The sequence below is a fragment of the Ornithodoros turicata genome, chromosome 2 (assembly GCF_037126465.1).
Source record: "Ornithodoros turicata isolate Travis chromosome 2, ASM3712646v1, whole genome shotgun sequence".
NCBI classification, from domain to species: domain Eukaryota; kingdom Metazoa; phylum Arthropoda; class Arachnida; order Ixodida; family Argasidae; genus Ornithodoros; species Ornithodoros turicata.
The window spans coordinates 65060979-65073221 of record NC_088202.1 but is presented as its reverse complement, the minus strand read 5'-3'; the positions used below and the strand labels follow the sequence as shown (position 1 = coordinate 65073221).

The 12243-nt window shown below is 51.1% G+C and overlaps 1 protein-coding gene across 1 annotated transcript; it reads right to left on the bottom strand.

Annotated features, from left to right (window-relative positions):
* Positions 1-828: 828 nt before the first annotated feature.
* On the bottom strand, positions 829-4682 carry LOC135384727 (uncharacterized protein K02A2.6-like). Its single transcript, XM_064613914.1, has 3 exons — positions 1769-4682; positions 1195-1656; positions 829-1142 (listed from the first exon to the last, which is right to left on the bottom strand). Exons 1-3 carry the CDS (start codon positions 4680-4682, stop codon positions 829-831), a joined length of 3690 nt encoding a protein of 1229 aa, XP_064469984.1.
* Between the last annotated feature and the right edge of the window lie 7561 nt (positions 4683-12243).

Here is a 12243-nt window from a genome sequence, read left to right as displayed (position 1 = left end):
TCTATTTCTATGAACCACTGCTAGGGCTAAGTTCATCTCCGTGTGGCTGGCATGGGGTCGTTGATCTGTCGCCTAAAGAGCTAGGTCGCGAACCGACGTTCGCTCTTGTTTGAATAGTTCCTACTTGATTGAGCAAATACATTCGTTGGTGGACGAAGACAAGCGTGCGTGGAGATCTGCAGAGCGCGTTGCTCGTATGATACGTCGTGCAGCGAAATGCCAGGGTGCTGTGTGCCCAAGTGTGCCAATCACTCTCGGAAAGGTACGCGTTTGTATCGCTTCCCAGCATCTAAAAAAGCGGAAAGATGGTTCGCTCGCGCAAGTAAAGAGAGCAGAATGGGAACCAACAAGGAGCTGGTGCGTGTGCGAGGTAAGCAAGCACCTTATCATAGTCGCGGGATGGCGTAAGTATAGAAACACACAGACATCATGGCGAGTTCTATGCCTTCGAGCCACGGCGTAGCAACTGCAACGTCGTGCTCTCTGTGCGTGAACTTTATTTCGTAAAGGAAGAGTGAAACGCGATCAACACAAAGGTACGCCGCGCAGTCGAGAACTTAAACACTGGGTAGTATATCAAGGGAATGGCGGCCCAGTGATATTGGATAAGCTACCAAAGCCTTGCGGCGGTGCTGACGTAATTGACACTGGATATCACACTCCTCCCCTCTCCGAAAAGAAAGCAGAACACCTGACTTACGTATAAGCATTACAGCACTTGCTATATAGGAAAATAAAGCGAGAAAGACAAAAATGTCATCAGCACCAACTATGGGCAATATCTGTCCACAGGACGCTTGATTCGTGTAGACCGTCTAGGTGACGATGTCACCGCACTATCACTTGAAGTGCTGCTGCCGTCTGGACATGACCCACGATTCTCCACGATATCAGGTTGAAAATCAGCTGGTGGTACACTCGGTGACAACTGCGACTGTGCTGTTTCAGCGTCGCTGTCTGATGATGATTCTGATCGCTGTGCATCCCTTCGTAGATGGTCTTGGTGCCTGGTGGAAATAACTCCCCCAGGTAGCTGTACAACAGCAGACGACTGTCCTTGTGCTTTTGTGACAACAGCAGGGACCCAAGTTGGTCCAGGTCGAAAATTTCTTGCGAACACTGAATCCCCAGGACGATAGACGCTGTGGGAACGAGCGCTTTTGTCACGCAAAAGTTTGCTGCGCAGTTGCTTACGAAGCACTGCGGTGCGCATGTCCGGATGGAGATTATCCAGAGCGGTCCTGAGTTTTCTTCCGCACAAGAGTTCTGCTGGAGATGCACCGGTTATCTCGTGCGGCGTTGTTCGATAGCTGAATAGTGCGCGGGATAGCTGCGTCTTGAAATCACCTGTGCTTGCCTTCTTAAGCTTGTTCTTAATTGTTTGAACAACCCTTTCAGCAGCCCCATTCGATGCTGGGTGATATGGAGGAATTAGGACTTTTCTTACTCCATTCCGCTTCAGAAATTCTGTGTACTTTGCTGATACAAATGCTGGTCCATTATCCGACACTACGAGATCGGGCAGTCCATGCCTCGCAAATATAGAACGTAGACAAGAAATAGTAGCTTCCGCGGATGGTGATGGAACAACTTCGGCTTCTACCCACTTGGAAAATGCGTCCACAAGGATGAAGATGTAATGACCCTTAAAAGGGCCTGCAAAATCCACATGCAAGCGCGACCATGCTCTTTCTGGAAAAGGCCAAGGCGTCATAGGAACACGTCTGGACTCACGTTGTTGTTCTTGGCATGTCATGCATCTCTGTACCCTCGCAGCAATATCTTCGTCCAGTGTATCCCACCAGACGTGACTGCGGGCCACAGCCTTCATTTTTTGTGACACCAGGGTGGCTCTCATGAAGCAAGTCGAGAACCTTTGCACGTAGCTCTTGAGGAATGACAACACGATTTCCGAGAAGTATACAGTCATCCTGCACGGTCAGTTGATCAAAACGCCTTTGGTAAGGCCTGTAGTCAGTGACGTCAGGTAATTTGCCGCCTGACAACAGTATGTGGCGAACGTTGGATGCAATGACGTCTCTTGACGTGGCTTGAGCGACTACCTTTGCGGATAAAACAGTTGGGTAGACTCCTTCCAACAGGAACACCTCTGCTGGTCGTTCCACTGGAAGAGCCTCAGTAGGTAGTGGCAATCTGCTCAGTCCATCGGCATGTGCGATGCGGCTTCCCTGTCGATAGACCAACTCGTAGCGGTAAGATGATAACGTCAGGGCCCAGCGAAGAAGCCTGGGTGAACAGTTATTAGGTACAGGCTTATCGTGCGCTAAAAGTCCCAACAGTGGCTTGTGGTCGGTCACTATTACGAATGAATGACCCCAGAGGTATTGATGAAACCTCAGAACGCCGAAAATTACGGCCAGAGCCTCTTTATCGAGTTGGCTGTAATTACATTCTGCTGGCATTAAGCTCCTTGACGCATATGCAATAGGAAGCTCTTCACCTGACAGTTCACGGTGCGCAAGAACAGCACCCACGCCATAAGGCGATGCATCACATACCAACACCAAAGGTTTCTTGGGATCAAAGTGAGCTAGGACCCTAGCACACGTTAGGAGGTCCTTACTTTTTTGGAAAGCGAGCTGCTGCTCGGTGCCCCAAGCCCATGGCGCATTTGCTCCCAGTAACTTGTTTAGAGGATGCAGTACTGTCGACAAATCAGGCAAGAACTTCCTGTAATAGTTCACTAGCCCCAGGTAGCTCTGCAACGTTTTCACATTCGTTGGCGCTGGCGCCTTCGTCACAGCTTCTACCTTCTTTGGATCAGGATGTAACCCCGCTTCCGTGATTATGTGACCTAAATAGTGCACCCTAGGGGCCATAAAAATGCACTTTTCAAGTTTCAATCGTAGTCCAGCCTCTTCAAGCCTTCGCAGTACAATATCCAAGTTCTTCTTGTGATCGTCGTCATCCTTTCCAGTGACAAGGATATCGTCGAAGTAAACCACGACGCCACGCAGATCTTGCAGCAGGTTTTCCATTATTCGTTGAAATAACGCTGGTGCCGTAGAAACACCGAACGGTAGCCTTACGTACCGATACAACCCTTTTTGAGTGTTGATGGTCACCAGGTTCTTGGACTCTTCGTCCAGCAGTATTTGTTGGTAAGCATCCTTGAGGTCAAGCTTACTGAATTTCTTTCCTCCTGACAGCTTAGCGAACAGTTCCTCAACCCTTGGAATCGGATACTTCTCAGGTACGGCAACGGGATTTACGGTAATCTTGAAATCACCGCAAATTCTTACACGTCCATCGCGTTTGACGACAGGAACAATGGGCGCGGCCCATTCAGACGTCTTTACTGGTTCGATAATGCCTTCACGCTGCATGCGTTGTAGCTCCTCGGCGACTCGGTCTTGAAGAGCAAACGGTACTGCACGCGCTTTAAAGAATCTTGGGCGTGCGCCGTCCTGAATTTGTAGTTTCGCTGTGACATCCTTCAGGGTACCCAAAGTGTCTGAAAAAACGTCTTGATGCTTAGCAATAATGTCCTCAACAGTTGAGACCACGCAGACGTGTGTGTCCTCTGCTGTCAGAGCCATGCCAAAAGCTTTCATCCAAGTGCGGCCGAAAAGATTTGGGCAAGAACCCGGCGCCACGTAGAGCGGTAAGCACTCCTGCTTGTCACGGAACTTCACTTGAACGTTCACGCATCCTCTCACACGAGTTAGTTCACCAGAATAGCTTCGCAACAGTACGTTGGAAGTCTCAAGCTTTGCATGGGGAAGAACCTTGCGCAGAACATTTTCACCGATGATAGATACTCCAGCACCTGTATCGAGTTCCATTTCCAACGGAACACCATCAAGGACGACGTGCGCGCGAAACGGATCGCTTCGATCCGACGCATTCCAGAGATCGAACACTTGAGACACAGAAGTAGCTTCTTCTTCGTCTTCAGATGGATCTTCAACGGCATGTACTGGTTTCTTTTTGTCAGACTTTTTCTTGTCTTCCACCTGTTCTTTCTTCTTGTTTGCTTTTCCTCGGCAAACTTTCGCCAGGTGACCTTTCTTCCCGCAGCCATGACAAACTGTGTTACGATGTCGGCACTGTGTCGCCAAATGCTTATCACCGCAGCGGTAACACGTTATTCCTGTCGACTTATTCTTCACAAAATTCGCAGCTGTGCCCTCGGATTGTGTGGACAGCGTTCTGGAATCGTTTCGTGCAGCTTCAATTGCGACAACAGTCTTCTTTGCAATGGCTAGGGTAAGATCTGGCACTTCGAGTAGGCGTGTCTGCATTTGGGCGTCATTAATGCCACACACAATTCTATCACGTAGCATACTGTCCCGAAATGTGCCGAATTCGCAATCATCCGACAATCTGTTCAACGCAGCAATGAAATCACTTACGGCTTCGCCTTCTTGACGAACCCTTGTGTTGAACTTGTAGCGAGCGACCACTTGTGACGGCTTTGGAGAGTAATGATTATCCAATGCCTCCAGGATGGCGGGAAGTGCCGTGGCGGACGGTGCAGCAGGCGCAAGCAGGCTCCGAAGTAACGTATATGTCTGCTTTCCACAGCATGTCAAAAAGACAGCGCGTTGCTTGTCCTGAGCAACATTGTTAGCTTCGAAGTACTGCTGAATCCTTTCCCGGTAGTCAGTCCACGCAGAAGCGTCGCCGTCGAACTGCTCAATATTGCCGTAAACTGGCATGACGGTGAGTGCTCTGTAGATGCAGGTCTACTCGAACAGCAAAGATGCAAAGTGGTTAATCCTCGTCGCCAATATCATAGTCGCGGGATGGCGTAAGTATAGAAACACACAGACATCATGGCGAGTTGTATGCCTTCGAGCCACGGCGTAGCAACTGCAACGTCGTGCTCTCTGTGCGTGAACTTTATTTCGTAAAGGAAGAGTGAAACGCGATCAACACAAAGGTACGCCGCGCAGTCGAGAACTTAAACACTGGGTAGTATATCAAGGGAATGGCGGCGCAGTGATATTGGATAAGCTACCAAAGCCTTGCGGCGGTGCTGACGTAATTGACACTGGATATCACACACCTTTGCAGCGTGCAGTGTGTACCGTGTATTCTGGTAGCTCAGTGGTCATTTACGTTAAAGTAAATTAAATTGCGTTAAATCTCCGCAAAGCCACAACAAGTTTTCGTGAACACGTACGTGGTGCAATGGATCTTCGGTATAGTTCGGGCAGCGTGAGAAATGTGCTACACGTTTCTTCGTACAAATGTGAAGAGGCATTCGTCTTTTATTCATAACAACGTGGACAATAATCTTCCGACTTGTAACCAACACAAAGAACTATGTCATGTAATCGTGGGCAAATTTGTACAACTGCGATTAAGGGTACAGTTGCGACAGGAGTATGTCGGTAAAACCGTCGTTTTCAAGCACAACGGCAGCTGCGTTGCACTTGAATGAGATGTTATAATAAAATCTGCTTGCAATTAACGTATTTCTGTTGTCTATACACATTCCCATGTTTACTATTGTAATTCGCTGGTCGAGACGCGACCGCATGTGCAGGTGCAGTGACGAGTTTAGACAAGCGTTACAAAGCATTAACAACATATTTTACAACCCATGACCTACTAGCATATATGATAGTTTTGCTACACTAGTATCACGATCACTCAATACTCTTTCTGGTCAGGAAACTCGCGCGAGAACTTCAGTTCGGCGCCCGAGCGGCGAGTGGTGGCGCGGCGATCGTTCGGGGGGAGACTTTCGTGTCCGCCGGTGCCTGCGCGTATGGCTTGCAGAGTGTTTCTATGGGTGTTTGGAAGTGTACACTTTTTCTTTCTTTATGCTTGCGTTTTGAGTGCGTAAGCAAAGGTTCTTTTTTAAATATCCTTGAAGTTTATTGCAATCTTCGCACTCCGTTCGTATGTAACAATGATCTACACATATAAAGGAGACTTCGCCTGATTCGAACGTGCAGCATTTCGTGATGGCTATATGTTCTTCATGGAAGGGGAGCCTTAACTTGACGAGGGCTGAATTAAAGTATCTTTTAAGTAGTAAAGTATTTTTTTTTTGTAAAAAACAGAGATGACTTGGTCTACGGGAAACATTCGCTAATAGCCTTATTGTAGATGTACTGCGATGAGCGTGGTTTGTTGAGCTTCTTCAAGTTGTTCACTGTGTGACATGAGTAGCATCAAACACTAAGAACCGTAAAATTTTCAAATATACATAATTCAACATGATATTTATACAATAACTTGTCTTGGGGTACAACTTGGGGGGAAAGATGTAATGCCAAGTCAGCATAGTAAACGAAGTCCGCTCATACCTATTAGTTTTTGCTGCACCGGAAGCAGGCAGAGGGAGGGGTGATGTTTTTCTCTTTTTATCTATTCATTTTCTCTTTTTTTTTTCTTTCTGTAATGCTTCTGCAAGGCGTCAAAAGCTTCTGCGGACCATAAACTACGGACTCTAGAGCCGATTCATGACCGTGTATAGTGCTAAAAATATACAGTTTCCTGGTCTTCATCCTGAATTTGAAGAGAAAGGCTAACACAAAAGATTTTGTCTCCATCCCCCTGCTTATCTCTTTTCATTTTTATTTATTTTATTTTATTTTACCTTTTCCTCTTTTTTTTTTTTTTTTGTTACCAGATACCACCGTGTTGTCCTAGTAAACGTAGTTTTTGGGCAATCAAAAAAATTTCCTCTTGACCTCCCAAGTAAAACTCCATTACACATTTTAAATAGTTTGTTCAGTGAAATGTCCTGGACCTGACCTGACTCATATGCCGAGGCTATCTACAACGCGATGATAGTGTAGCCGTTGAGTTTGATATCTGAATCTTGTCAGCCAAATTCTATAGTCGGAAAGCGATATCAGGCCACACTTCAGCAAGAGCAAATTCTATCGTGCTAATTTAATAACCCGGCTTGAATCCTGTTGGAATCGGCAAAGGAACATATCGTTTCCTCCGTACAGAGTATTAGTCCAAACTACATTCAGGAGGCACCAATCATTGTACATGCTCGTTTTGTTGTGATCTTTCACAACGAGTTTTCCCATCATCTCATCCCAAAGTGTGTAAAAATTGCACTCTACGATACGTTGAACATTGTGCAATGCACTGCACCACATCAAAAAACAATATAAGCTATTTCCTTGCCGAAAACGATCGAGGCATAAGATTTGCAACATGTGTATCCCTCGGCTCTCATACCGCCAGATATCATTTTAGGCGATTAAAATACAGGATTTCTATACGTACTTCTTCCGAAATCTTATCTGTCTGCGCTGAAATAGAATCACCTCGTCATTTTATCTCTGTTCAAGTTACAACAAACTGCTACGAGGAAAACAAGAAAATCACGCGTTTGGAAAGTTTCGCCCTCACGCAATAACTACGGAAAGCGTCATTAACACTGGATTGAGTGACTGTGCAACAAAATGCAATAATATGTTTCTCGACCACCATGGAGAGCCCCGAGTGAGAGGAAAAGTAAAATTTTCCGTGTCAAAGAAAGACAACAACGTAAGTTGCAATATACGCAGCAAATCTGTAAATTTACGTTCACTGAACTGAAATGTGCCGGCTCAAATCATGAATCATTTCGAGAATTAATTATTTTTGCTATGAACACTAAATTAACTTTAAAAAGTAGCTCATCAAATATTCCCTGAAAGCACGCAGTGCTGCGGAAACGTCGTCTGCTCCACGAGGGTGTCTCCCCCCGAACGACGCGATCGCCCCAAGCGGGAGCAATTGTCCCTAAGTGACCTAGTCTATTGTATTCGAGCGGAGTTTCCTGACCAGAAAGAGTATTGAAGGACCGTGCTAGTATCCTTCATTCTGCTTTTACCCGCTTCCTGTCGCGAAAAATCGAGAAAAACGCAACCCCGCCGCTGACGCCCAATGCGATGTGGGAGTCAAGATGCCGCCGCTCGTAGCAGACAACGGAGTTGTCGCCTCCCTGAAACGGGGACGCACATGGAGGCTCCCTACTATCACGATGTCATCCTGAAGACGCAGGGGCCTATGGAAGTTTCGCTACCTGTCTATATATACCTCGTAGTATTGTAGGGTACAGAAGGACCAGCAGACAAGGCTGAATGCGAAGTGTTTAATGTGGCAGCCAGGCCAACAACTGAAAGAATCGATGGTACGCGCGTTCGATAGAAATCATGCGCGAGATACGCGTCGTGACGAAACGTCCATGGCGGCGCTCGTCGTCCATTTCCATCGGCTGCTACATGGCCCCCCCGCTAGTGGCAGCTTGAAGCTGTCGGCCCACGTGACGTGTTTCTCGATGGGCTTCGGGCATGATGGGGAAGAGTTGGCTGATGCCGGGACACCAAGCGTTGGAGGGAAACCGTTCCAGGCTGAGTAATCAGTGGTGTAGGAGTCGACGGTGGCAAGGTCCATGTAGGCCGGCTTCAATCTGTCGACGGCAACCACGTCCTCTCGGCCGTTGATAGAGATGCGTAAGTTCTTGCCGTGGCGGCCGAACACGGGATGTGGACCGGAATAGGGCGGCGTGAGCGACTTCCGCACGGCGTCCGTGCGCAGGAACACGTGCGTTGCGGATGACCGGTCTTGGGGGACGTGAGCACGGCGGGTGGCAACGGGTCGGAGTGTGTTGAAAAACTGATGAAGGCGGTCCAGGTAGAGGGATGGGGACGGGTCGGGAGAGGGCGGCACGAAGAAATCGGCTGGAAGACGCAGAGCACAGCCATACACAAGGTCAGCCGCACTGCACCCGATGTCGGTCTTGACGGCTGCGCGGATGCCGAAGAGCACCAAAGGCAGGTGGTGTACCCAGTGTGCCCTATCTTCGTGGGCGACGAGGGCGGCATCGTGGGCGGACGAGGGCGATGAAGGCGCTCTACGAGGCCGTTGGATGCAGGGTGATAGGATGTCGTTCGGACGCGAGTTGTCCCGAGGATGTCGGTGAGGCCCTTGAATAAACGGCTCTCGAACTGTGGGCCCCGGTCCGTAGTGACCTGGGACGGCACGCCGAACCGAGAGACCCATGAAGCGACGAAGGTGTTAGCGACTGTCTCGGCGGTGGCGTCTGCCATCGGCGTGGCCTCGGGCCAACGTGTGAAGCGGTCGACAGCGGTTAGGATATAGCGGCAGCCATCAGATGGTGGGAGAGGGCCGACTATATCAAGATGGACGTTGTCGAAACGCGCGTCGGGAGGCTGGAACTTCCCGAGGGGGGCGGAGGTGTGGCGGTGGACCTTCGCACGCTGGCAGCGGTGACAGGAGCGAACCCAGGCGCGGACGTCTCGGTTGATCGAAGGCCACACGAAGCGGTCCGCAACAAGCTTCTGAGTTGCCCGGATGCCAGGGTGCGCCAAGTCGTGGATAGAAGAGAAGACGGCCCGGCGACACGTGACAGGGACGAAAGGCCTAGGTTGGGGAGTCGACGTGTCGCAACAGATGGTAACGGAAGTGCCGGGAATGGGGAGGTCTTGCAGCTTGAGGGAGGTGGTGTTAGCTGTGCGCAAGCGCTTCAGCTCTTCATCGTGGAGTTGGGCAGAAGCGAGCGCGTCGTGCGAAAAGCGCTGCGTGGTGGTAGAAAGAGCAGCAACTCGACTTAAGGCGTCGGCTGGAGCGTTTCCTTCCCCCGGTACATGCCTGATATCTGTGCACATTTCAGCAAGATAGGCGAGCTGACGAATCTCCCTTGGGGAATACCGGCTGCTGGCAGAGTGGAAAGCGTAGGTCAAGGGCTTGTGGTCGGTTAGGATGGAGAAAGCGCGACCTTCCAGGAAGAAACGGAAATGCCTGACCGCGAGGTAGGCGGCCAGCAACTCTCGGCCAAAAGTGCTGTAGCGCTGCTCGGTAGGTTTGAAGGCTTTGGAGAAGAAGGCTATGTGGCACCATGCTGTGCCAATCTGCTGCTGCAGCACCGCGCCGCGGCTATACCAGAGGCGTCAACCACGAGTGTAGTCGGCGCGCCGTGCCGGGGATGGCAAAGTTGAGAGCAAGCGGCGAGGTCGGCCTTGATCTTGAGGAAGCTCGATTCGGCGTCAGAATTCCACATCAACTTCTTCGCAGCGCGGCTCGACTGAGTGAGAAGAGCTTCAAGGGGGCGGAGGGTTTCTGCGCAGTGCGGAATGAAGCGCCGGTAGAAGTTGATGAGGCCGAGGAAGCGCCGAAATTGCCGGATGGATTGGGGCTCGGGAAAGTTGGAGATAGCCTCGACCTTGGAGGGAAGCGGTGTTATGCCCTCCGGGGAGACTTTGTGCCCAAGGAACTCTGTGGATGACACGCCGAATTAGCATTTTTGTACATTGACAACAATGCCGTGAGCGGCCAGGCGTGAGAAGAGCAGGCGGAGATGATGTTCGTGCTCTTCTGGAGATGAGCTGGCCACAAGCAAGTCGTCAATGTATGCGAATACGAAGGGGAGGCCCCTGATGACGCTGTCTATAAAACGTTGAAACGTTTGGGCCGCGTTGCGGAGACCAAATGGCATCCGCGGAAACTCGTACAGCCCAAACGGAGACGTAATTGCGGTTTTCTTGATGTCTTCAGGGGCGACGGGGATCTGGTGATATGCTTTCATCAGATCGATTTTACTATAGAGGGTAGTGCCGTGGAGGTTGACTGTGAAGTCTTGCAACCGCGGGAGCGGGTAACGGTCAGGCACAGTAACAAGGTTAAGCGCACGGTAATCACCGCAGGGGCGCCAGTCGCCGGTCTTTTTGTGCACCATGTGCAAAGCGGAGGACCAATTGCTGGAGGAAGGTCTGGCTACACCGATGGACAGCATGTGCTCAAATTCCGCTTTTGCAATCTTGAGCTTCTCCGGAGCTAGCTGACGTGCCCCTGCGAAAACGGGTGCTCCGGTGGTCTGTATGTGGTGCACGACATCGTGTGCGACTGGGCGCGACCAATCTGGTGGTTGCGTGAGACTAGGGAAGTCCTTGAGGACGGCAGCGTATGGCGAGTGGAGGGCAGAAATGGAGATGCCGCTGAGAGGGCTCGCAGAATGAACGGAGCGAGCCTGAACTGACAGAAGGGTGGAGGTATCTATCAGGCGCTTGCGAGCGACGTCCACAGATAAGCCGAAATCGTGTAAGAAGTCGGCGCCCAGGATGGCTTGGCGGACACTGGCCACAAGGAAAAGCCACGGGAACGTTCTGCGAAGGCCCAGATCGAGGGTGGCAGATAGCTGTCGGAACACGGGAATGCCGGTGTTGTTGACAGCCGTAAGATGGAACATGGCTGGACGACGCTTGTCACTTCCTGAAGCGGGAAGCACGCTCACTTCGGCGCCGGTGTCAATGAGGAAGCGCGTCTTTGAGGGCCGGTCAACAACGTAGAATAGTCGGCTGCTAGGCGTGGTGGAGACAGTCGCAGCCGCTAACGGTTCCCGGGTAAGTTTTCCGTCCAAGTACAGGGTCGCGTGCACCGACGGGCCTCGGAGCCGTACCGCTGGTGGTACCAGCAAGGGCCGATGGGCTCGTCTTGCAGAGGCCGACGAGGTCAACGGCGTCGACTGGGGGAGCGGGACGCGGAGCGCGGACGATCGCGTCGGCGACGCCTGGGCGAAACGGGGTCTGTGTTGGAAGGAGCACGCGATGACAGGACAGACGCTACCATGGCGGAGAGGCGTCCAAAATATTCGCGCAGTTGGGCTATGGAGTCCCCGGGCGGAGAAGTTAGCCGAACTTGGGCGGATGGTGAAGACGCCGCGGGGGAAACAGCTGAAGGCAAGGGCGGTGCGGCGGGCATGGCTGAGATGGACGGAAGGGAAACCTCCAAGATCTTGTCTGCAAGATCCGCAAGCTCTTGCAATGGCAGAGTCGACGCAGACGCTAGAATCATCTGCACGGTTGTTGGTAAGCGCTGCAGGAAGAGTTGTTTGAGGAGGCTGGCATCGAAGGAAAGGGCTCGCTCGCCAAGCAGCCCCTGCATGTGTCGCAATACTTCAGATGGACGGCGGTCGCCAAGATCTTCGGAAGACAGGAGCTCTTGGAAGCGCTTGCGTTCCGAAGCCGTGGTTCGTTCGAGGACAGCGGTCGTGAGCGCGTCGTACTGGTTGGCTGCGGGTGCAGCGGAAAGGATGTCGACCACTTGGGCGGCAACGTCTTGCGGCAGTACGCTCACCACATGGCGAAATTTGGTCAGCTGTGATGTTATGCCCCCGAGAGCGAAATGACATTCCACCTGTAGAAACCATACGCCCGGATTGTGGCTCCAGAAGGGCGGCAGCCGCATGGCGTAGTGCTGGATTGACGACGGCACTGAGGCATCGTCGGAGGCGGAGGAAGT

Bases quoted from the DNA above. Each gene is read 5' to 3' on its own strand.
- LOC135384727 (XM_064613914.1), bottom strand. From the start codon at position 4,682: ATGCCAGTTTACGGCAATATTGAGCAGTTCGACGGCGACGCTTCTGCG. The intron at 1,657-1,768 runs GTACAGAGATGC...TGGATTTTGCAG, and splicing joins ACGAAGATATTGCTGCGAGG to GCCCTTTTAAGGGTCATTAC. The intron at 1,143-1,194 runs GTAAGCAACTGC...TCGTTCCCACAG, and splicing joins CATGCGCACCGCAGTGCTTC to CGTCTATCGTCCTGGGGATT.